The 26,859-nt window shown below is 47.2% G+C and overlaps 1 protein-coding gene across 3 annotated transcripts in view; it reads left to right on the forward strand.

The window, feature by feature from the left end:
* Positions 1 to 16,903: 16,903 nt before the first annotated feature.
* Positions 16,904 to 26,859, forward strand: part of zeb2a (zinc finger E-box binding homeobox 2a) — a 34,117-nt gene continuing 24,161 nt past the window's right edge. For 2 of the 3 annotated variants that reach the window (XM_028990453.1, XM_028990455.1), the window contains exons 1-2: positions 16,904 to 17,054; positions 17,815 to 17,957. In XM_028990453.1, coding sequence (XP_028846286.1) covers positions 17,885 to 17,957 — 73 coding nt within the window. In that variant the 5' untranslated portion in view covers positions 16,904 to 17,054; positions 17,815 to 17,884. Of the gene's footprint in view, positions 17,055 to 17,693; positions 17,958 to 26,859 lie in introns of those variants that run through there. The other variant, XM_028990454.1, reaches the window with a different exon arrangement.

A 26,859-nucleotide genomic window follows, 5' to 3' on the forward strand; every position in this document is an offset into this window, starting at 1 on the left:
CCCCTGAGACACTCAGATACTGTAGCTGCGTTTTGTCTCATTACAGCAGTTAAAACAATCATTAGTTTGCTCTTTTAACGTAAGCTGTATAATTTATGATCATGAGTAAATTGTATTATTTTTACTTTGCTATAATGCAACTGAAACCAGATTTGTTTGATTTACTCACATTATGGCTGTGCTAAAGTATTAGGTGTGACAGGGATTCCTTTTTTTTAGTGTGAGTGGGATTTAAACCTGTGACTTGTAAGATCTTCTGGTTCATGGACAAGTGTCTTACCCACTACTAAGCAGTAATTTATGAGTAAAATATGAACCCCATCACTCCACAGAATCCCCCCACAGGTATTTCCACCAGTCTTAAAACCATTCAAGATCCTCCAACAAATCACTAAATCCCTCCACAATTTGTTAAATCACACCAGAGAAAGTGCTGGGTCATGCACATAATGAAGCTGACATTTGATGGCCTGGTGTGAAAGGGTGATTATGAAGGGCAGATCTGGCCTCAGGCTACACTGGTGTGAGTGAGCCCGCAGTGAGCTCTCTTGTTAGACTGCTGCATCAGAAGCAGCTCCCATAATGACATCTGATGGGGTCCATTACAATGTTGAGTTCCCTTAACAGGTTGAAGCAGGTACTGTGCAGTGAAGGCATGAGGTGTGACAGTGACGGAGGTGACAGGTGAGAAGCAAGCAAACTGGTGATGGAACCTTGTTTGAGGGCCGGGTTAATGATATCTGCCCCCGGTGCTGTTAGCGGACAGAGTGCTAGTGTAAATCAGACTCCTGTCGATTGAAGATGAAGAGGCGGATGCAGAGGAGGGGTGAGGGTTGGGACCTTGACAGCACTATTGTGAAAAGGGAGAGAGCTGCTGATATAATTAAGAAAAGAAAGTTGATATATTGTGTGTGCAGGAGACCTGATGGAAGGCTACTGGTGAATTCAAATTCTCAACCCTCTATGGGGTTGAAAATGGGGAGGAAGAATATGAGTGTTCTGGAGGTAAAACGGAGACAGAGGGGTAAGTGTAAAGTTAAAGGGGAGATGATGAATGTTCCCTGGAGACTGTCCCTGTCCTGTCCTGCTCAGGGACACGATGGTAGCAAGTGGGGTTCGAACCTGGGTCTTCTGGTTCTTTGGCGAGTGTGTTACCCACTATGAGTTGCCAGGAAGAGGAAGGTCTAGTAGGAAGTTTATGGATGTGGGGAAAGAGGACTTGCAGGTGTTGGGGGTGAAAGGGGAAGATCAAGAGGACTAGGGAGATATGGAGATGATTGATCTGCCTAACGGGAAGCTTGCTTCCAAAAACACTGACTGTCATAAGATGAAATTGATGATTTCATTCAGCAGGGAATTTTTTTCTTATTAAATTACTACATAAATAGTAGCTGTAGCCATCTCAAAGTCACTCAATTCAATTTTAATTAGTAGTAGTATTGTTGCTTTTATTTTTTTGTTAATACCATTACCACTATGACCCCAGGCGCAGGTGACAGTGTATTTCTTGGTGGCGGTCCCAAGCCTGGGTTAACTGGGAGGGTCGCGTCAGGAAGGGCATCCGGCGTGTCGATTGTGCGGACAGCCAGAGTGACTAATACACTGTGGCGACGCCTAATAAGAGCAGCAAAAGGGAAGAAGAAGAAGAGGATTATTACCTTCACGACTACATCTACTACTACAATTACTACTACTACGACAACAATAATAATAACAATGAATTTTTTTAATAATAAACTATTAATTTGAATCACTGTTGCTCACAACAATGATGGTCTTTGAAATGGCGGTCGGACAGAGAAGCTTAATAGCACTTTTTAAACGATCCCAAGGTTCCAATGTTGTGACTGGTTCTAAATGATGAAGCATGACCAAGCTGATTTCACCATGCACTGAACACAACATTAAAAAACAAAGGGGGGTTTATTTCACATCTGAGTTATAATTTCTTTATACTTGAAGGCTTTGCATTGGAAATCCCCCAAATGAATGCAACTATTGTGAGGTATTTTGCATTTCACCACAGTAGAAAAAAAGATGTAATGAAAAACATTAGATAGTCTGTTCCTTTCTCATGTCAAACTATTAAATTCATTTAGAAAAAAATGTTCTAATAAGGTTGAAAACAAAAAAAAAAAAATTCTGTCTCTGAATCTTAATAAATCTGTGTACAAATAAAAAAATCACGCCAGCTACAACAATCAGAAAAGGTGCAGTTGTCTAAAAATGCCTACAACAACTACCAGCTAACCCAGGGAGAGATTGCATCAGTGGCCACATCCTCACAGGAAATAACATGGCCAAGGTACGGCACGCCGTGATTGAAGAAGAAGAAGCATTTTTCCAACTTCCCGATCTCTCTATCCATCAGCCCTGCTGACACGCGTTCTAATCCACATTACGACAAGCCTCTGAAGTTCCTCCAGATGGCCAAATGGCATCAGACTGGCAAATTGATTTTTCTACAATTTCCACGCAGATGGGCTGTGTCCAAAAAAGAATAAATACTGTATGCCGAAACAAGGAGCACAGGAACAGGGTGCAACCTGAGGAGTCACCAGCATCCTCATCACAATCAGGACATCTCAGAACAACTCAGATCTGCTGACGCGTTTTCATTCACACACGCACCATATCGCAAAAAAAAACAAGGATGAAAGTCTTCCAGAAGGGCTTTTATTTTCTCCAAATCAAAGGACGGCACTTGGAAGAAACACCTATGAAACAAAAAGCTTGTGATGACGAGCTCCCCCAACATGCTTTAATCTGGGGAACAAAAACAGTGCTAATAGTTTCCTTTTCCGGCCACTTACGTTGCCTGCAGAGACAGAGAGGTGAAGGAGTTGCCATGAAATCAGGCCACCTCCTTCCTAACTGAACTTTTATGGACATTATACTTATAAACATAATTTTGTAAAGCATTATTATCAATAATATTGTTCTATTTATTATAATTGTTGCTGTTGGATGAAGTCGTGCTGCTTGAAAGCGTGTCTCTTTCCCACCTTTGTCTCCATTTCCTTGCATGCTATGTCATGCACACTATTAATGTCTAGTGTTCTTCTTGTGATCTGCATTATTAGTAATTTGGTCAGATAACAATGGTCTTGAAAATTTCCACAAACATGTGCATCTGTGACAGACCCCTGCTCCTTTTATTTTGATCTCATTTCATTTCGAGGTTTATGGACTCAGAGACATAAATCATTGGATTCCCTCAGTAATCAGATACATATATAGTATTTTGTCTCATTTGAAGCTTGCTATATTTAACTATATTTTAACAGCTGAAATATGAACCCAAGTCATAGCATAATTAAAGATGAATAAAGATCAGAAGATGTGCTAAAGATGTTTTTTTGAGCAGAAATGGGCCTGAAGAGCCAGATTGATTAACAGATGAATAATAATATAATAATAAATTTCTTTGGAATAGTTGAGCATGGTTTTGCCCATTAGTTTAGAGGAGGTCTGACGCTCCGCTGTACGTTGGTGATAAAATGACATCTTCCGCAGCGGAGAGTACAGGACGGATACTTGGTAAAAGTGCTTATTGGGATTTCCACCCCAAGGCTGTTTCCTCTGTAATGTGCGTCTGGCTCCAGAAACAAACAAGTTCTGCCCACACAGATGATGCTTTGTTTTCTTTTCTGAGCACACATGCATGGTGCACACACACACACACACACTTTTCACATGCATACAGTTCGCACAGTTTGCACTGATAAATTGTGCCGGTACACGTAGAACATATTTCTTTATCCTACAGATCTAAATTTTTTTTAGGATTAGATTTTGTTCATAAAAAAAAAAAAATATTGCACTACAAAGTTTAAGGTTCATTAATCAATGACAAATGCCTGATTGGTTATTAGAAAAGCATTTTGCATCTTAATTTTGCCTAAACCTGTTGAACCAATAAAAATAATTTAAAATAATTTGGAATTTGTAGTTTATTATAATCATACTGAAACACATGCACAATCACACTACATACTGTCTCTTTATTTCATCTACACCGTGTAAAGTGGTAAAGTGGTGTTTTTCTTTCATCTTGATGTGCAAATTAAAGACCCTCCCAGCGTACGGGACTTTCACCAGGTTATAACAGTTGAGGCGTTGTTATTATGGAAAAGTGAAACTTTTCTCTTATGCTGCAGATACTTTAAAAACTATTGGATCCTGTACATAAATGGAATGTTTGTACTGTAACTGAGTGGACTGCGTGTCTGACTTTTCGTGATGGGGACTTTTTTGGCCAATCATCAGTGGGTGAGCGCCTCTCTCCAGTAACCCCATCAGGAAGCAGAAATTTAGTGAAAAAAAAAAACAAAAAAAAAAACAGGGCTGTGCTCCTCATGCATCTGGGCTGAAAAGAACACAAAGAGACCCTCCCATCCTCGCACACCATCCAAGTCAAACATATTCTGTCACGAGCCAGAGCCTTCACCTTCCACACCGCACGGAGATGTGTGTCAACATGATCTGTTATCACAAAGGGCCGGTGGGAGGTGGAGAGGGCCGAAAGGGTGTAAAATGAGGAGCATCGGCTCCAACATTTTCTTCCTTCCCCCCAGACGCATGGCACAACCGAGACCCCACACTGTTAAAAAAAAAGTTGGGGAACTTAAATGTTTAAGGCAACCGGCTGCAAAGCATTTTTAAGTTCTCTCAACTTCACGCCCACGTAGTTGTGGCATAAGCGTGAAGTTGAGAGAGCTTAAAAATGCTCTGGGGGAAGCATGAAACACACACAAACGTTTTTTTTTTTTAACAGTGCAGCCAACACCCCCAAACCCCCTTTTTTGACGTTCCTTTATACTGAACACAACCCAGAATCACTCAGCAAACCATGAGCCTCACCTCCTCTTTACTCAGTGCCAACTCTTTGTGTGTGCTGGAAAGTTCGCTTTCTACCTCTCTATTCCCTCTCTCCCTCCCTCTCTCTCTCTCGGCCTTCTCGAAGCCACCAAGAATAATGTCTCCACGGAAATCAGAAGAAACAAAAACATATGACTGGCAACGGGACGGCTGAGGTCCCTCCCACACAGTGGAGCAGCGCGCGCCGTGCAGATGACCGTGTTTTTTAGGAAGGGAGTGTGCTGTTCGGTGGACGCCGTCCAGGGTCCTGTGAGAACGGATAGGAATCGGGCCGTTCGAATCCCCCAGGCGCACGTCCTTTTCTCCTCCGTCGCTCTCCTTTTCTGGAAGATGTGGTTCTCTCCTGCTCTCCCGTGACTCACAGGAAGTGTCAGAGTCACGTTGCTCTCTACGGTTCCTTCGGTCCGTGTGCCGCAGCCCCATTGTAATTCAATAGAATTTGGTTGGCTCCTCTGTTCTCTGGGTGGGTTCCCCGCTTAATGAAGGCAGTCATGCTCAGTCTCTATACAGCTCAGAAATGAAGACAGTTTTTCCCATAAAGCCAGTTTATTAATTGGATGATGTGTTTCCTCATTTGATGTCATGTGACCACATAAAATATTGTCCCTCATATAAAAATGCTGATTTTCCATTAGGTAGCAGAATATATATTTTCCATGTTCTTTTGCACATCATTATTTTTAGATTATTATAGTCATAAACATTTACAAGAAACAATAAACCCAAATGTTTTGTTATTTGAGAACAAATGTAACATGATAAATACATCCGTCAGGCAGAGTGAAAATATTGCATGTGCAGACGGTCATGAATCAGACCCATGATGAATTATTAGGGAGAAAGTACAAAGTGCGGAATGAATAAAGAATTGAATCCGTGGGAAGCAGTGGAGAGGGGCAGGCCAGGAGCAACATGGCGCTGACAATCAGACAATAGCATCTGTTGAGGCATGGAGGGCCCGACAGACCTGGGTCTGTGTTAAATGGAGTCTCTGGATGGTCGTATTTACAGTACAGAAACCAGGAGGGGCACTGGGAGAGCATGCAAGAAAGTGAAAGTGAAATGATTGTCATTGTGATACACTGCAGCACAGAACACGTGCACACAATGAAATGTGTCCTCTGCTTTTAACCATCACCCTTAGTGAGCAGTGGGCTGCCATGACAGCGCCCTGGAAACAGCTGATTCGAACCAGCAACCTTCTGATTACGGGGTGCTTCCTTAACCGCTAGGCCATGTCCTTGGGGACGTTGGTGGTCCAACTTGACATAACATACTTATGCATGGAGGCCACCAGACTGCTTGTACAGTGTTGTCCAAGACAGCATTGTGAGCTCACTGCTGAAAAAGTACAGAACCCATCTACTCATCCCAGGTCCCTAGTTTCCAGATGAGTGAAGGTAGTAACCAGAATGTGAGAGATATCCTCAGAAGATCTATGTGGGCAGGTGTCTTGAGCTGCTTTTATACTGGATCAGTGGTGGATCTCTTAAAACATGCATCAACACATTCTTAGATGCCACCCAGTCCAGCAGCTTTCTTGGTCCTCAAGTGCACAATCTGTTGTTGGTCATGGAACACACTCATGGAATCACCTTTGAACTAAGCGTCAGTCCACTTTTTCCCCAGAAGCTCCCAACCCCAATTCCTTCCACATTCATGCATTGAAAGAAATAAGGGATTAATTCCAAAGTTTTATTTGCAAAAAATAGTTTGTAGTCTCCTTATTTTACACAGTAGACTATATAGAATTCTTTAAAGCCTTCAGGATTATACAGAGTTTTGATTATCCTATTGGGTTTTTTGGGTGCTATTGGGATTTTATAAATGTAATGTTTTAAATGAAATATAATTTAATTTAAAATTAGTAACCTTGACGCAGATGACATTGTGTGGACCCCCTGTGGACCCAGTTTGAGAGCCACTGCACTAGGGGAATGGTGAGACTTGGTGCTGGCTTTAGTCATGCCTCAATGGATTGCTTTTCATGGTTTTTCTTTGTCCGCCGCCTGTGTTCAGCACCATTTTTTGTTGTTGTCAAGGAGGTAGATTATGACTCCGTGATGTTAGAAACTTTTAATCGATAAATGATTTTGTTTTACAGAAGAACACTCAAAAAATGGGAGAAAGGAAAACAAACAGACAGTCTGGAGCAACCAGGAAGGCATCTGACCTTGACTTGAACTGAAATATCCCCAACACCACATTTGGGAGCCCATCCATCATGTGGGACAAAGTGAGATTTTGGGCGTTTCTCTTCTCACAGTGCCCAGTCTGTTATGATATCACTCCGCATTGTAAACTGGAGACCTTTTGCCCCCCTTGAAGCACACTAAAGACTTCTCTGGAGGAATATATAAGGCAGACATTGCAGGGGAGCTTCCAAGAAAAACAAGGAGGCAAGAAAATGACCCTGTGAGCATGTCCTGACCTGACTTCCATTCCTGGACAAACATTTCTGGGCTTAGAATGAAGAGCCATCTAACATCCAGTCCTGTGCACTGGAGGGGGATGCTAGCAATGCTGTGAACCATTGGCTTGTGATTAGAAAACGTGTCCTCGTGGAGGAATGTTCTTGGTGCGCAGAACTAATGGAGCAGTGTTTTGTGTTACTGCAACCCGAGCCAGTGAGTTTTTGGAGGAAGCTGGCACTAAAATACCGTAACACGAAAAGCGATTTGAATTCACCGACGTGTCAGAGAGTGAGAGACTCCTGCACTTTCTACATTAACACAAACAGACCACCACGTTGGGGCTGGCTGCTGGCTGCTGTGGAAAATGCCTTCAATGTTGTCTAAGGAAAATGTCCAGCAAAAAAAATGTATATATATATATATACACACACACACACACACACACACACACACACACACATATAAAAATCTGCTCTGGGTCTCAATCATGGAATTCTACTTTTGCAACTGCCCGATAAATGTCCTTTAGCATCACTTTTGCACCCACCTCAACGCCAACAAGCAAGCTACCTGCGAGTGGTCTGCTTCGCAACTCTTCATGTATGTCAATTGGATCCTTTTGGTTACATATTGTTTAATTTTGGAAAGGGTTTGCCTCCTTGCATCAGTCGTGGCTTAACTACCTTAAATCTCACTTCATAAATATTGAAAGCTCCAATAAAACTCCAAAATGTGATAATAAAAGGTCAATAAATGGCTGAACAAGGCCACGTTTTTCATTTCATTTTCCACCACACTCCAGCCAGTGACCGTAATGATGACATCACAGCAGTTTTGTCCAAATGGCATTTCGCTTAATGCGTAATGACATGGCTAGCCTTTTAGTAACCTTGATAAATATAGCGTCCTGCGGCTCGCCTCGATTAGCACCGCGAAGCAACATAAAGACTTTCTCGGTGTGTTTGCATTGAAATTTAAAGACGCTCGGGCTTTGATCGTGTGCTAAAACTATAGCTGTCGCGCTTTGACTGCAATTTGTATGCTTCTCCGGTGGAGAGGCGCTGGCTTTTTAAAGGTAAGTAATATGGATCAAGAAAAACAAAGCCGTAATGACTCCCCTGCCCGCCAGACCCTCCCCGTGAAGCCACACTGGCGACCGCCTGCTGCAGCCCGAGTTGACTTTGGCTCGGTCCTCCCACCATGACAACACATGCCAGCACCTGGGGTCTCCAGTAACAGAACTCTAGATGCGCTCCCCCACCTCCACCTCAGGACCGTCATAAATTAGGATGACGGCTGCAGCTCTGCGTGGGACTTTGTTTGTCTCTTGTCACCATTGTCTCGTGAAGGACAGAAATGTTCACGTGCCTGAATGTCTTTGTCACTGATTAAAACCCACTTTAACATCCTCAATCTTCAGAGGAATGTTGGATCCCTCCTTCTGGATGGGTTTCAGATCCCATAAACTGGTCTTTCTGATTTCTTTTCACTGCGACGAGGACAACTCATACATACACAGCCTGACTGGCAGCGGATACGGTGGTGATGTCACGAAACAGGGAATCTGCTGGCTGAGCTTAAAGAGCAAATTAACAATTATTCTTCTTCCCTACAGTTTTATAATCTACCTGACAGACAGAACACGAGTGGCAGCAGATCCCCGTGCTGTGTGTGTGGCAGGGGGCAGAATGAAACACACATCCCTGGTGTGTTAGGGGTGCTGGACTATTCATGTCCCCCGCACCATTTTCACTTCGGCCTAAACACTACAAGGTGTTGTCCAAATTACGATCAAGTTCTGTTTCCTCCCATGACAAATCTTTCTTTTTTATCAACTTCTGTGACACTACCAAGTAACATAAGGTTTTTTCATGAAGATCAGTTAAACGCAACCCCGTTTGAACTGAAATATAGTTATATTGTAATCATTATAATGATTATTCATGATGTCTCTGTGTCATGGTGGTTTGGTTGACTCGGACATTCCAGCAGTCTAATGCCCATTGACATCGGCCACTTTGTCAGACTATCACGCCTTCCAGGCAGTTCCGGCCGGGGAAGTCGTCCGATAATGACTTGCTGTGTACCTAAGAGTGTGCAGACATGTGCTGGAAGAGTCGCACAAAAGCTTAAACACACCCATTGTTGCACACATGCCTACCAGTAAAAAAGAACACAAACACACACACACACACACACACACACACACACACACACACACAGACAACCAGGGAAGCGTTGATGGGGCTAGCGTGAGTGTGAGTGCGTGTGTGTGGTAATCACAGGCAAGTCACATGTTAGTGACTTCCCCCCGGAGGACATCGGCTCACCTCAGGGCTTCCTCCTGCAGATTAGGTCCCTCAGCATCCTGAATAGCCCAGTTTGGGCAACACCAGTCTCACGATTACACACCAAGTTATCACCTCCACACAGCACTAACAACCGCTCGCCAGTTAACGTGTCTAAACGCCACATTCGGAAACTTGTTCTGCTTTTCTAAAGTAACTGTCCCAGACTGCATTTGGAATATTTGTCTGATGGGAGAGGCTGTATTGTTGACCTGTGCTCCCTGCTCTTTGGCTCTAGCTTCACTGACAGACCCAAGGGTTGGGGATTGGGAAATATTCTCCTTGGTGACCCACACTTGGGGGAAAAAAATGTAATTTTAGTAATGCGTGTGTGAAAAGGATTAGCAGTGTAAGCTATGTTCTCTGTCCCACTTCACTGTCATACCCCTCTCTTTAAGTGGACATAAACCACCTCTGAGCAGAAAGTGAACCTACATTCTAACAAACATGAATGTCCCATTAAAGCAACCTACATCAATTCACCAAAGACGACAAAAGAGACCAATAGAAAAAAATGACACTGTAAAGTTCATATGTAAAATGACCCCATTATGATGTGATGGACTATCCATGACATTTACATTTATGGCATTGATCAGATACCCTTGTCCAGAGCGCCTTAAAATCAGTATTGACATGGACAGTCCCCCTGGAGACACTCAGGTTTAAGTGTCTTGCTCAGGGAGACAATGGTAGTAAGTGGGGTTTGAACATGTGTTCTATTGGTTCATAGGCGAGTGTGCTACCCCACTAGGCTAATACCACCCATGACATGCTAAATTGACAATATGTGCACATCCCTGTTGTATTTATTTAATATCAAATACGTTTTAATAAATTATAAATTTCTAAATTAGAAATGTTAGATATCTTGAAACATGCTATTTAACTATTACATGGATGGGGAGTGTGGGGAAGAATTTTAAATGGGGTGGATGACAGGGAGATGGTCTGGACTTTAAATAAAACTCCCTTCCAATTCTGGCATTAAATAAAATTTATATTCACGTTTTTTTCAACAAATCAATATGTCACATTTTGTCATTCTTAATGATGGCCTGACCCCAATGACACACCCAAAATTTCCCATATCACATGGCAATGTGAACATTTTCATCTGGTCACACCCGATTTCTGTCCTCTGTGCGTCCAGATGCATGTGCATCACTTAACACACTGCAAGCTTGGAACTCGCATGTTTAAGATGTCTCCATTTGAAAACAATTCAACAATTCACAAAAAAAATGATCCATCGAACTCTCTGTCTCCAGGAAGTAAGCAAAACACAGCTGCACTAACATCATTCATTTATTTTTAATATTTAAAACCAATCACGGTGATTAACATGCTCACATGCTCATTAACTGACTGCAGACACCTTCCACACACACTCCGCCATGCATGTACACACACACACACACACACACACACTCAAACAGACAATGTGCTCGTCATGGAATGTCAGTATCCGGCCTCCTTTATCAGCGAAGCTAAGGCCAGTCTGCTTGACGTGAGGAAGTGTTAGTGATCACCCCAGGAGTAAATTTAGCTCCAACCTGACAGCTCGTCGCTCTGCTTGTCTGGCAGCAGCGAACTGCTCTGTGCTGCTCCCTGTTGATTAAGATGCAGTGAGTGGTTTTGTGGAAAGCACAGGTCAGGTGGTTGTACCGGCAATGTTTATGGACCAGGTCCTTTAAATCCTCTCCTGGATATTCTGTATAGTAGTTTTTTGCTATTGTTAACTTTACATTCGTCATCTCTCTTCATCGGCTCGCGTCAGGCGTCGCCGCAGCGGATCAGCCGGTCTGGCCGTCCTCACAGCTGAACTGGCAAAACGTTTTACACCGGATGCCCTTCCTGACGCAACCCTCCCCATTTACCCGGGCTTGGCACCAAGAAATACACGGTAACGTTTTTACATTATAGAACAGGACCATGAAATAACACACGTGAGGTTACGTAATGAACAATAAGTTAAACATCTGTGTCTCTTCAAAGCCGGGAGCTATTGCTGTGATGGCAGCATTTCACACTCTTCGCTTTTCTCAACCACCTAAATTTGGACAAACGGGGACAGTCCCGAAGGGAGAACTTTCTTATCATTCACTCATGTTAATGAGCATCTCATGAAGCGGCTTTGATGATAGTGACAATAGTGAAGCAGCCATGGAGGTACAAAGAGGAAAAAACAGGTTCATCAAACACACGTCAGTTTCTCCTCATTCAACAAATACTAAACATGTCTCTTGCTTCGGATTCTTTAAAATGGCTCCATCTTAGAAACAACACAGACGAGGTGCGTTCAATCTTTTGATTGGTAGTGTATGGTAGTGCATGTTAGCATGGCCAATAGCGATGTGGCTTCACACCTCCAAGGACGTGAGATGGAATCCCAGCTCAGGCCTTGTCCGTGAGGAGTTTGCACGCTCTCCCCTTGATTGGTTTCCTCTGGGTTCCCTTGTTTCCTCCATCAATACACACTAGGCGACTCTGACCTGCCTGTAGGTGTGAGCGAATGGTGTGTGTGTCCCGGCCAGCACCAAGTGTCCTGGGATGGGCTCCGGCAGTCGCAAGCCTGATTATGGAAAGTGAGTGAATGATTGTATATTAGGGGTGCTGAAATTAATCGTATGATCATTGCATCACGATGCAAAATATAATTGATTATGTGTTAATGAAGTTTCTTAGTGATTTTCTGGCCACAACAAGCTGAGTGCAGACTGAACGGCGACTGTTTTCCGGCTCATTGTAGCAAATCAAAGCATCCACACAGGAGTGTGAGACCTTAACTCTTGTATTTGAAAGCATCATGTGACAATGTAGAACATTTATGGGATGCATCGCGATAACCATCATCAAATCGAATCATGGGACCAGAGAAGGTTCACACCTCTTGTGTATATTGCGATGGTTTGAATGTACAAGTGCAAACTTGGCTAATCTGGTGAAATGGTATCTATTTAATGACTTAATTCAGAGAGATGTGTCATTCGTATATTTAAAACAGAGAATGAGCTGCTGCTTCAGAAATGAATGATTGTCAGTGATGATTGTCCCTCATGATAACAATTCAGGTGAAGAAATGACTAAGCATGAGTCTCTGGATTCTTTCGCAGTCTTTTCTTTCTTCTTTTTATGCATTTTTTATTGCATCATGTAGTTTTTTTTTTCCTGTGATAGTTTCTTATGTCCCCCTTCTCAAGTAAGAGGGTTCACAGACCAACGAATGGAAACTCACACGGCCAGCAGGGTTGATGTTTGTTCCTGTGGTGTCTTTATCAACCACGATTGATGAAGGGGGGTGTGAAAAGCATACTGCATACAGATCAAACCTCAATAATCTGTCTAAACTGTTCATCTTCCTCAAAGAAAAAAAATATTTAGATAAGAGCGTTCTTAGAGGGACTAAGATCTTGATCAAAAATCAAGATAAAAGCAACAGCTTTTCTGCTTTAACAACTGTCACCTCAGAACAGTTCCTGTTCTCAGAGGGCAAGACATTAAAAAAGGTGCATTAAGATTAAGATTTAGGCCTACACAGTGTTAGTAGCCTAGTGGGTAATACGCTCACCTTTAAACCAGAAGACCACAAAGTACCAGGTTCAAACCCCACTTACTACCATTGTGTCCCTGAGCAAGACACTTAACCCTGAGTGTCTCCAGGGAGGGACTGTCCCTGTAACTACTGATTGTAAGTCGCCCTGGATAAGGGCGTCTGTTAAATGCTGCAAATGTAAATGTAAATTTAGGTTATTGTTACAGCTACAAAAGCTTACTCAAGCTCACCCACAAACTTCCACCAAGTTAGACTGATGCATGCGATGAGAGGGTGGCATGTGGCTTGTGACATGTGCTCAGGTATGAATGTAATGCCTGTCCCCCCGTCCCCGACATCCGGACATGACACTGGCATTAACCATCGACCTGATTGCTGACTCACAGACGCTTATAGAGGTTCCGTAATCCGCTGTTCTGGACCTGAACAGCTGGCTAGGTATACTAATCCCTTATGCTAACATTTGGTCTACCTTAATCTGCATCTGGAGTAAGAGAGAGAGATGGAGAGGGAAAGAGAGGGGTGGGGATGGAAAGAGACCAGAGCATCCAAGCTTGGGGGGAATTACACTAATCAGTTCGAGGATCCTGTTGCGTGAAACCTCCCATTTGGCTTAGCGTGCGGTTCCGCACACGATCCTCACAGGGGGGTCTCACATCTGGGTTTATGTGGCCCTTGATCTGATGCCCCGGTTTGAGCCAAAAAGAGTGGCATTAAGTTGCCATTAGGTGGAAAATGACACAGGACTATGGCCAACTGTCCCTGTCCTCCATACAGCCTCAGAGTGAAGGGTTTTGTATTAAAAGTGTCACCATTCCATTTAGTGAATATCCCAATAAAGAATCATAATTCACAGAAAATCAAAACCATAATGCAGACTTCTTGGAGGAATCTTTGTCGACCGACATCTAAATTGCAAATTAATTATTGAAATGATTAGCATTGCCTGTAAAATCTGTCTCTAGGGAAAAAAAGAATGTTAGGAAAGAAACGATTGCACAACGTTGAGGTAATCGCACACCAGTGACTCATAATAAAAAGGGAAGCACAACTCTTTTCTTTGGTAAGATCCTGGGTCAGAGGTCAGGGAGAAAGGACAGAACCTCCCGCACCTTGAGCTTGGAGGTGAAGACGTCTAAGTGAGTTGAAGAGTTGGACTCCTACTCGGTGGACACCGAACGTTTAAATATTCCTTTATTCCACCGTTTAGACAGATAGATTGCCGATTGTTACCAGGTTATCGAACGGCTTTCATCCAGGTTGACGGCCTCTCCTCATGAGAGCGGATTTCTGATCTGGATTTAGCGCCGCTTACACCAACTCCATTCTTAAGCCACATCAGCCCTCTGACCTCCACAGCATCATGGCTTTGTACTCTTAGGAGACACGATCTTCCGCTTGAAATCGAGGCCACGTCGACTGCACCAAATCGAGATGCTGACTCAACTCGCAATTTCTTTTTCTCGGCCCCGTCAAGATCATCAAGATGTCATCCCCTCTTCAACTTAGATTGTTTGGTTGGTTGCTTCCAAAATGACTGTTCAAATGTTAACCCTTTTCACGGCACATAAAGTGGGCGGAGAACAGCTACACTCCGATTGAGGGGGGTGGCGCCCCACCCATGACACTCATCCTAAAAACCTTCATCGGGTTTTCATATTTCCTGGCTTTGGTTTTAATGTAAGGGATTAGTCGCAATAATGGCCCCGCCCAGCCTCTACCTCCCTTCCCCCTTAATTTGCTCATCTCCTCACCATTTACACCAGTATTACATGGACAGACAGAGCCAGATTAGCAATGTGTTTATGTTGACAACAGAAGAAAGATTAGGTCATTTATCCAGGACACGCGGGCGGGGGCCGGGGGGTTATGAGAGCGTGTAGGCACGAGCACTGGGTTTTATTTTTCTATCGCGCGTTGGTGTCAGCCAGCACTCGTCACTGTCCCCATAATGCCAAACAAGAATACCACTGTGAATTCATAATAGATTATGAGATAATATGCACTGCTATCTGAAAAAAAAGAGCATTAATGAATGCACTGTCTATGCATTATGAATGCAGGCCACGATTAAAGCGGTGGGGGGGTTGCTTCTTCTTCTTCTTCTTCTTCTTCTTCTTCTTTTCTTTTCTTCAGAAATTTAGACCCAGCGACTGCCTTGGCAATACAGCAACAGCAACAGAGCCACAGTGGTCATGTGACAGCTTCTATTTCACAAAAATAAAAAAAAGCTGAAAAACAAGGGAACTTCATTTTGTTTGAACGCCACAGCATCAAACACACTTTGTATATGCTTGTCAAAGGACAGTTGTGGCCTAGCGAAGGGAATTTGTGGGTTCCCAGCACACCAAAAGGTTAAATGCAGCCGACACATTACCTTGTGTGCCGTGCTGCAGTGTAACACAATCAGTGTATCACAGTGACACTTTCGCTTCACTTCATTTTCTAGGTTGGTCGTACAAGGTGAAGCATCCACAGGATTTAAAAAAGAGACGTGTGTTTTAATCATGCTCGAGCTGTCAATCATCTGGCTGCTTCCGTATTTAAACTGTTCATAAAAACCTGGTTTAAGACAACTAATTGCACACATTCAGAAAGGCGAATTAGTTTCCCCTCTTTTTATCTAAAGCCCCGAGAAATGAAACTTTGAGTGAGGAACTCTCCAGAAAGCTGAAGATGACCAAGCTGCTTGTGTGTTCCCCATGTTTCACTAGAAGAATGAACCACGGGAAGAACCTGCTTTCCACGGCTCTGCGCCATGTCGACCTGTCTACGTGCTGGTGTGAGGGTGTGTGTGTGTGTGTGTGTGTGGTTTTGCATGTGACTAAGAAAGAGAAGCGGCTCATATGATGGTCAGGGCATGGCATGGAGATGTATTTTTTTTCCTCCTGATGAATCTTTTATGATTGGAAATGCACAGATCTGTAGGCCTGTGCTGAGAAACTTTTGTTAGGTCTTCTGGGGTTGCTGCTTCTCCCTGATTGGTCAGGCTGCTTGTGCGATGGGCGGTGACTGGAGGCGCCAGCTCTGTAGTCTGCAGTTACAGCAGGACTCGGTGAAAAAGACGTTCAAACCCCGGGCCACGCGCACGTAAAAATTAATAACCAGGATAATTACATTCGTGCACGCGCACATTATATACATATATATATATATATATATATATATATATATATATATATATATATATATATATATATATATATATATATATATATATATATATATATATATCTATATATTATATATCTACTCTATCTCATATATCTATCTATATATCTCTCTATCTATCTCCTCTATCATCTACTATCTCTCTCTCTCCCATTGCCGTCATTATTTTTTATTTGTAATAACATTAAATTCCACTGGCGTGTTACATAAATGTTATAGTATTCGTGAATAAGCAATAAGAAATAAAACATTAAATTAATTATATTAAAGATCATAATAATAATAATTGTTCCTCTTTTAAAATAGCACACTGGCGAAAAGATCCTGAATTATTATCGAGTTTAAATCCACGAAACGAGTAAAAAATGATGAAAACACTTTGTATTTCGCGCGCTTCACGCGTCTTTCATAACTTCTGCAATTTATGATTCATATCGATTACAAAAACATCAAGAGAAAAAAAATTAACTATGCACGCTCTATGGCGCCCTATTCATATTCATACGGTCCGATAAAAATGTTCCAGAAGCCGATCCGAGGTGGTCGCATCGATCCCCGCGCCGCGAGATAGGTGGCGCGCCGCGCGTGTCATCGGACGGAGGCGCGGGCGCGCGCGCGCGCGTTATTTCCACCCGGAATAACGGGCCTCGGCAGTCCGGCACGCCGCTTTCCACGCTCGGCCGGGTGAGTCTGCGCACCTGCGCGCCTGCGTACCTGCGCGCCAGGTAACTCCGCGGTAAAAAAAAAAAAAAAAAAAAAACCCGCGACGCGCAGCATCGAACCACGGAGACTCCGTGGAAAAATGCTTCATTTGTTCGCGTCGCCACGCAGCGTCGTTCGCTCCGGACGGCGTGTTATACAAACGGGGAAAAAAAAAAACGAAATAAAATTTAACGCTCTCGTTAAATATTCTAAAAATAAAATGATAAAAGATTCCACGGTGACTGCGCGCCAGGTTAAAACTTTAAAACAATTGAGAGAAAACGGAGAGACACGCGGCGCTGCGTGGTCGGTTTTTGGGAAGTTACCGGTGACACCGGAACGCATGAACCGTTAGTTCAACGAAATAAAGAAAAAGAACGAAAGAGTAGAAAAGTAGAAAAGACTTTCTAGAAGACGGAACCGTTCCATTTTAAACCATAAACCAACTTCTTCAACAACTGTGTGATAACCTCGGGTGGGTTTTTTTTATGGAGGGTGGGGGGTCATGTTTTGGTGCTGTTCCGGGCTGTAGAAGAACAGGACGGCGTGGAGTGTTTCTGTCCCGTCCCGTCCCCCCTCCCCTCTCCCTCCCCACGCCCCCCCCCCCTCCTCAGCCGCCGCTGTTCATTGCGCGGAAACTGTCCGATCAGAGACACATCAGACCGCGGACGCGCAGGGTCCCCCCTCCTCTCCAAACCCACCCTGGATCCTAACCGGCTCCTCTCTCCACCTGCACTTCCAGCGACGGGGACCCCACTCGGAGCGGGGCACATGCGGCGGGGACCGAGGACCGATCCCAGCCGCGCTTATCAATGAAGCAGGAGGTCATGGCGGAGGGTCCCCGGTGCAAGAGGCGAAAGCAGGCCAACCCCCGGAGGAAGAACGGTAAGGAGCGTGGAAAGTCGCGGCGTGGAAAGTCGCGGCGCGGATAACGGTCCTGTCCGGGCGGCCGGGGGGACCGTTACTCCCCACAAATAAAGTTCCAGCCGCCGCGTGTGCTGAGGACGAAGCATCTCGGGAGTCTTTATATTTAATATAAAATTAAAAAATAGTTAAAACCAAGTTAAACAAAGTTTGCAGGGAAGTTTTTGTGTTTTTTCGCCAGAGTTAAAGTTTCAATAATTGATTTCATTCCCTTCAGTTATTTAGATTTATAAGTGTAATTTCTAAGCCGTCTTGATTTTAAGTTATTTAATCCTCAACATGGACGTGCGCTGTATAGTTGCCGTGTGTGTGTGTGTGTGTGTGTGTGTGTTGGTTTGCGTTTTGTGCAGTAAGCACTCATATAAAAACAGAACCGTGAGAAAAAAAAAATTATTAATTATTGTAATTTTTTTGGTGATTTTTTTTTTTCCGTGAATATTTCGACCCCTCCCCTTCCCCCCAAGGTCACGGCCGTTTTTCCTTCTGCGTTATGAAGAAGGTAAAACGGGGTGTAAAGTGTGTGAAGGACGTGGTAAAAGAACTGAAGTGGAGGGAAGGGATGGAAAGAGAGTTTTTTACTGTACGATCGGACATGTCGGTTCTTCCTCTTTTGATCTTGAAAGTGTCGCGCTGGTCCCCAGACGCTCGCCTACGTTTTATTTGTCCACATGCGCTGTGCATTCTGGGGGAATGGCGTCATTACGGGTTAATTAATCATTCCTGCAGGAGGTGGGATGGTCCTTTAGAATTGAGAAGATTTTGGGGGTTCTGTCAGGGGTTACTGACCTCCTCCTGCCGAGTAGCCCCTCCCCTTTTTTCCGGGGCCCAATGGGAGGTCACATTAGGCCCCGCTTGTAACTGGACACCCAGAAAGCTGCACAGTCGCCCGTCCCACCACACGCGCATCAGGAGCAGGACGGCACATCCAAAAAAACTTCAGCAGAACAAGAAGCATCTTTTCAGCTTTGTTCGAGTGTCTTTGGAAGGTGACGCTGGGTTCGGTGCCTGCAGACTGATGGTGGGGGGGCCCTCGAACCGTTTCTGACCGCTTCGGGCACATTTCTCACGGAGGTCACCTTCTCCGTGGGGCTGAGCAGCTCCCGGCAGCAGAGCTGGAACGTGGTTGCTTCTAACAGGGCTTCATATTACCATGAAAACGGCGCGGCACGCGCGGGCCCCGGCTGGTCCGGCTTCGGCGCGATCGTCACTTCTGCTCCTTCCTCCCTCCTCCCCATCGCTCCCTCTCTCCCTCCTCCACCACACACCCCCTCAGTAAACACCCCCCGAGGGCAGAACAAAGAAAAGGAGATTCTCTCCTCTGCCTTAATCACAATTCAGACGCTCCGGCGCTGCCAGGCCTCTCTCTCTCTCTCTCTCTCTCTCTCCCATCGTGCTGGAGATGAAAAGCCGGGGCGAGCGAGGGACTGAAGGCGAGGAGGAGAGAGTCAGACGCTCCCCTTGCTGCTGGAAGGCTGCCCTCCTTCGTGCTCCTATCAACAGATTCCGTCCCCAACCACCTGTTCCAGCTCTCAGACGCGACCCCCAATATCCAGCCCGAGTCGCCCCACGCCGCTTTGTTCCATTTCGGGGCGGGGGCAGGGTTCCCACAGACTGATACGAGGCAGTGGGTGAACTTTTTTTTTTTTTTTTGGAGGCCAGAGACGCGTCACTCACAGCCAGCGGCCAGCGCGGCAGAAAAAGGTGACAGTGACAGATCGTCAGGGGAGGGGGGGGTGGCTGAGCGCCCACGTCTTTGTCTTGACGTACGAGACTTTGTCCATTGTGTGAGGTTTCCCCTCTCCTTTCTCCTCCACCTCAATGGGTCACAGATCTCACATGCAAATCTGCAAAAGTCAGAGTGTGAGAGAGAGAGAGAGAGAGAGAGACTGATACACAGAGAGAGAGAGAGAGAGAGAGGTAGAGAGAGAGAGATGCTCCGTGAGATATGAATACTGAATACGGCTTCTTTCTTTTTGTAAATGGAAAGCAGATAATCCGAACACCTTCAATCTGGCCCCTCCCCTCGCGCCGGGCCTGCGCGGGACTTAGGCCGATTTACTTCAGCAAACACCTATGGACAGTGGGAGGGGACGAGCTTTGCTGGGAAGAGGGGACCCTTTGTCTGGTGGGGTGCAGGAGGGCCTAATGCTTCAAAGGCCGGGCGCTTTATTACATTAAGCTGTATGCTGGTGGCCCTGGGAGCCTGGTTAAATCTGTGCAGTCTGCTCGCTGTGAAAGGGATAGAGTTGTCGCCGATGCACGCACACACACACACACACACACACACACACACATGTATACATCCACTTTTAATTCCAGCACTTTCTATCATCTTCGGAAGTGTTCATTCATGTTGTTCTCATACGTGATTTAAACTTCTCTCTTCTCCCACCGTGCTTTTTCACACTCCTTTGTTAGGCACATAAAAAAATATATAGAATTGTATAAGAATATAATTGGGCTTTTAGGGTGTGCTCGTGTGAAAGCAAATTTCACAATGAACATGAAAAAGATGTGTACAGTTTCAAAGAATGCTTGACTGGCCGGTTACAGCAGGGTTATGTGTACCTCCAATGACTGACATACATTAATATTTAGCCTTCCTCAATTCTCAGACCTAAAACATTGGAGTTATTTAAGTTTTCTGACGTCCGTGGAGGATAAAAATGAAACAATGTGAAAGTTTTTACAGACTGACGCACCTCCACTCTCTCATACCAACCCGCACACGCAGGGGTTCGGCCGTTTTCTAGAGTTCCAGTTGTGAGGTGCTCGTCCCCGTCTGTCCCCCACCGGGGAACTTGGCTGCTTTTTGTTCTGATATCCCATCCCCCACCTGACTAGCTGTCCGCCACTCGCCTCCGCCGGGATGGCCTAGATGGTCAGCGAGGGCCACCCAGGGCCCAGTTTCTTTCACTTGTGTGACTAACAGGTCATTCCACCACTGACTCAGTCTTGTCCTGCGTTGCCAGCGTCCCCCCATTAGCGGTGCGCATACTGAGTGTGCACATCTGTGACACAAAAAGCCCCCGAGTGGCCCTCCCGATGCCACCCCGGGGACCCCCATCCACCCGGTGTCCCTTTCTGCTGCTTCCTTCTCCGTGTTTCACGGTGACGGACGTGGCCTCTGTCGATTCTGTCCCCTGACTCTCTCTCTCCTGTTGCCGTGGAAGCGTGTGCACATTTTCTTCATGAGTGAGTTCGGAGCCGCGCCGTGACATTTCGTGGCGCCGCGTCGCCGTTAGCCTAAACAGCGGGGATTTACCAAGGTCAATAACGAGGTACGTCACTGGAGGCTGCAGTGACAACAGGGCCCGTGATGATGAATAGGACCCGGCCTCACTCCTCCAATCACGGTGTGTGTGTGTGTGTGTGTGAGCGTGCCAGATTATCCTCACCATTACCTACTTGCGCGTGATTTGTGTGACCGTGGTACTTGTTGGTGACATTTTTTTCTCTCTCTCTGCGCTCACTGGCACACGCGCGGTCACACATGGACCCCGCTTGTCTGATTGATGCACCTCCGGCAAAGTCACAGACACATGGAACAATCAATAACGGATCGGTGGATTAAGGTGTCATGACATCTGTGGGTCCAGACCTCCTGCACATGGGTGATTGCGTCCCAAAGCCGCCCCGTCCCAGTTCCGTCCTCAGTCCCCCCGCTCCACTTCAGGACGCTGGACACCTGGGACGCATGCCGGTTGAGTGGCATCTCTGAGCTATCTGGGGACGTCCCATCACCCCGTGAATGACTAAAGGGCGCAGCGTCTTGGTCGGAGGTCTGCCAATTAAAGTAATAAGCGGTTATTGAAGTCGGTGACTTTCCAACTTCCGAACCCGGGGCAAGGCGCAGCCGCCCCCGACTTATCAGGGAAGGATGTCCTGCTCTCTAAATTCCTGCCCCTGAACGATCCTCTTCCTCTGCGGAGCATCACGGCGGCAGCCCCTCCCCCGTCTCGCTCGCCACACATACACTCTCTCTCTCTCCCTCTCTCTCTCTTTCACGCTGTTGCTGCGGCTTCTGAACTGATGGGAGCTCTGGGGTCAATTAGGATGTTGCCACCGGTGTTCCCGACCCGTCCCGGCGTCCAGTTCCTGGGGCTTTCATGTAGAGCGTTACGCCCCCGCGCTGAGTCCATGAACGAATGCGGTTTGGGTTGCGGGTGGATGCGGCCAGATCGGTTCTGGCTGGAAAAGGAGCTCTGCGGCCGCCCTCCAAGTGGCTCTTCACCGCCCTTCCTTTCAGGCTGGCAAATGGCAGGTCTCAATGCTATCGCTTTTCACCTCCTCACAATGGGGCCGGCCCGGTAATTACCGGCTACGAAGAAAGGGCCTTCAGCAATTCAAATCCGGTGCAATATTCAAACGTGAATTATTCTTATTAATGCCCAGATGTGGTCGTATTAAAATGACTTTTGCTAACTTGCATCAGGGGGGGTCGTGGCGTTTCGGTTTGAATAGCCTCTCAGTCATTTGGCTTGGTGTGAAGACAGTGGTGAGTTATGGAATATGCATTTATGTGAACGTGTCTAGAAGAAGTTCTGCTTGGGCCCTTACGTCTGTTTTTTGGAGCGCTAGACAACAGCTTTTTCTCAGAACATGACTTGTCACTTCATGAGGTTTGCACTTGGGCAGAGTCCCACTTGCATTTGAATGAGCCATTCTTCCCCCCTTTCTCTCCTCCTCGCTCCTCGGTGCGGTTCCCACGCATTCAGGCCTATCAGAGGAGCACCTTTTTCGCCGGGGTTGGTGAGAAGTCTCGTGCGTCCGTCCCTCTCTCCTGCCCGGCCCGGGCCGTGTTTGCGGTTGGATTAGGGGAAGGTGGGGTGGGGGTTGTGGCTGGGAACGGGGGGTGGGGGGGGCGCGAGGCAGCTGAGCGAGACGTAGCCATGGGAAAGGCCCCCCAATGGCGTGGAATGCCGGTGAGGTCAGGAAAGAGGGAGGAGGTGGAGGAGCCGGAGAAGGGTGGATGGCTGGGGGGGGGTGTAGCTCGGGCGGCCCTAAAGGAGCTCTCCGGGGGACGGAGCAGGTGCTTTTGTACGGCCTGTCAGGCATCAAAGACGTGACGGAGCTGAAAAGGTTAGCGCCGGCGCGCCAAAAGCCCCCGCCTCCCCTCTCCGAGGGGGCTTTGGTGGGCCTGTTGTTGGGTGCAGGAGTGACTGCCCGTCGCAGGCCTTCCCATGCTCCTCTATTCAGGGGTCAACTGCTGCACCTTTCACGGACGCTGGCTGCGTTCCCCCAACTCGCCCTCGTCGCCGGCTTCACCTCCGCCGCCCTCCACCCTTGTTGAAGGGGAACGAGGACGGCCGAACGAGGACAGCCGAACCAGGACGCCGGCGTCAGCCCGGTTCCAACAGACCAGGAAACCACCTGACCTATCCTGCCCCCCGACTTTTACATTTACAGCATTTACCTGACGCCCTTATCCAGAGCGACTTACAGTCAGTAGTTACAGGGACAGTCCCCCCCTGGAGACACTCAGGGTTAGGTGTCTTGCTCAGGGACACGATGGTAGTAAGAGGAATTCGAACCCGGGACTTCTGGTCTGTAGGCGAGTGTGTTACCCACTAGGCTACTACCACCGACGTAATTTAGAATTCACTGGAGGAAAACGAAGACGTACGGGACAGGCCCAGGCTTCGCCTTCGCCCCCGTTTTTTCAGGATGGGTAACAGAGGGGGAGGACGCGTGGGGGTGTTTGGGTGGGTGGGTGGGGGGGTTAGTTGTTGCAGGTTGCGTCATGGGACCCGCGGTGTCCCCTTTTGTGCAGCACGTCAAATGTGGTTAACATGCGGCCATTTATCTCCGAGCCCCCTGGGTGCACAATAGTGCAGGGTGTGTGTGTGTGTGTGTGTGTGTGTGTGTAGGGGGGGTGGAGTGTATGGTTGAACGGTGGGCCCTAGTGCTTCTATTCTTTATTTCTGTCCCCACAGCACCGCTCCTGAATCGTCCTCTTGGCCGCGCGCGACCCCTCTGTCATTGTTTGGCCCTTTTTTCGGGGTGGGGGGCTCGGCCCCCCGAGGCGCTCCGTTTTGAGAGCGGGTCAGGCGGCATCTGACAAGGTGCTTCAGAATGTCACGGGGCCCCGTGAGACGGGATTGTTCACCGTAAACGTGTTGTGGCTGGCCGGCCTTCGCGCCGGCGGCTGATTAAAATACGGCGCGCGCGTCGTGGGGCAACGGAGCGGCGGCCGGGTGGAAACATTCCCCGCCGGCAACGGCCCGGGGTGGAGCGAGAGATTCCTGCGGGATAAATCAATGCAGCGCCGCTCTGGATATAGTTGTCCCGTGTTTTGTGCCGGGACAAAGTAGACTCCGCCCTCTTTCAGCGGACACCTGCCAATAGGCCGAGCGCGCATACATTTCACAGGTAACCGGATTATGCGGCCTGACCGGCGCTTCTTAACCAATAGATTAGCCCTGGGAACTATGGAAGGGGGCTGCACCTTGAAAATGAATTTGGCAAACAAGTAGTGCACAATCGGAAAAAGGGGTCCGTTGCCGCGTGGGGGAGGGGCCGCAATTCCACCTTTTCTTGCGACTTTTGCACTTATAACACAACGACGCGGCGGCACCGAGCAACAGGTTGGGAGAAGGAACAAACCTTGTACGGCAGGATGGATTAAAACGTTTTTAGAACTTGTGTGTCACACTACGTCACATCGTCACACGCACGTCCGTGTAGCGGGGTCGGCCCATTCGAAGTGTCCTTCTGCAGGATGAAAGATCGTTTGAATTCATACAAACTGTGTACAGCGGGACACAGCGTCATGTTCTCGCGTTTGTTAACCATTCTGAAGTCACCGTAGAGTCGTGCCGAGCCAGCATGACAAGAGCAGGCGTGAATGCTGTCAAAAAACCCATGTTTACGCTAGAGACGGGAATGGACGCCATCAGCAGAGCTTCTGCTTGCTGGGCTTTCCTGGCTGATAACATGGCCAGCCTGGTGGGTAACACACTGGCCTGCGAACCAGAAGACCCGGGTTCGAACCCCACTCACTACCATCGTGTCCCTGAGCAGGACACTGAACCCGGAGTGTCCCTGTGGTGGTAGTAGCCTGGTGGGTAACACACTGGCCTACGAACCAGAAGACCCGGGTTCGAACCCCACTCACTACCATCGTGTCCCTGAGCAGGACACTTAACCCGGAGTGTCCCTGTGGTGGTAGTAGCCTGGTGGGTAACACACTGGCCTACGAACCAGAAGACCCGGGTTCGAACCCCACTCACTACCATCGTGTCCCTGAGCAGGACACTGAACCCGGAGTGTCCCTGTGGTGGTAGTAGCCTGGTGGGTAACACACTGGCCTACGAACCAGAAGACCCGGGTTCGAACCCCACTCACTACCATCGTGTCCCTGAGCAGGACACTGAACCCGGAGTGTCCCTGTGGTGGTAGTAGCCTGGTGGGTAACACACTGGCCTACGAACCAGAAGACCCGGGTTCGAACCCCACTCACTACCATCATGTCCCTGAGCAGGACACTGAACCCGGAGTGTCCCTGTGGTGGTAGTAGCCTGGTGGGTAACACACTGGCCTACGAACCAGAAGACCCGGGTTCGAACCCCACTCACTACCATCGTGTCCCTGAGCAGGACACTGAACCCGGAGTGTCCCTGTGGTGGTAGTAGCCTGGTGGGTAACACACTGGCCTACGAACCAGAAGACCCGGGTTCGAACCCCACTCACTACCATCGTGTCCCTGAGCAGTGTCCCTGTAACTACTGACTCCGGATAAGGCCGTCTGGTAAATGCCGTAAACGTGTACGTGGAAGTCAGCGCTGGCATGAAGCGTCTAAAGAAGAAGATCCTGCCCGCGCCGCCCCGTTCCTTTTAATTAGCGGCGGGGTCGGGCCCCTCCCTCTTCCTGAGGTTATGTGATAACTACACCTCTCTGCGAGGAATCAGAAAGGTCCCGCTGACGTCCACCAGCAAAAACTCTGGGAGGGGCGCCGGCGGCTGAGACCTGAGAGCTAAAATAAGCCTCCTCGCCGGCGAGAGCGTGCCGCCGCAGCAGAGCCGGCAGGTCGGGAGGAACAAAAGGAACAATGGGGGAGGAGGAGAGGAGAAGAGGAGGAGAGGAGGAGAGGAGGAGGCGGCGAGCCGTGCACCTGAACCCTAATGAACCGGGGCCCGGCCTGCGTGGGAAAAACAGGGGACCTGCCGGGTGACCCGCTAAACCGGCGTCTTTAGGGCATCTTTTGTTTTCTCCCTTTCGTGTCTGGGACGCTGGAGCTGCGGTGACCTAGTGAGGAGGACGAGGAGGAGGAAGATGAGCAGATACATGAGTAAAATGAAGGAAGGTGAATTATGGGGGGGGTTTAGCGGACAGTGAAGATTCCAGCCAGAGCTCCAACAGGCCAGTCCCCCCAATCTGTGCCGGCGTCAAAACTGGGTTAAATGCAAATTGATTCAAGCAAACACCAGACACTAATTACCATGTTACTTGCGTGTGTGTGTGTGTGTGTGTGTGTGTGTGTGTGCGTGTGTGTGTGTCTACCAGACCAGAAGGTAATTCATTAAGACCCAGTTACATCGACAGCGCTATTCAAATCAATTGAAGGAAAAGTAATTATTTTAACCCCCCCCATCACCGGCAGCAAAAAAAACAACACAATAAATACATAAATGCACCATAAAGACTGTAGAGAAAATGCTGAAAATGACTCTCATTACTATTAAGCTTGACTGAGGGGACAAAATGAAATTGAAGTTGAAGTGCACGGCAGGAACTGTGACTGTGGTGCAACTTCCTCTTCTGTAGACACCTTTTATGAATGATCATGTCTTCAAATGAGCATATAGATTTCAACTGCAACCTGGATGGCGCTTGTGATTTTAAATATGTTTTTCTCTCTTT

This window comes from Denticeps clupeoides, chromosome 9 (genome assembly GCF_900700375.1).
Source record: "Denticeps clupeoides chromosome 9, fDenClu1.1, whole genome shotgun sequence".
NCBI classification, from domain to species: Eukaryota; Metazoa; Chordata; class Actinopteri; order Clupeiformes; family Denticipitidae; genus Denticeps; species Denticeps clupeoides.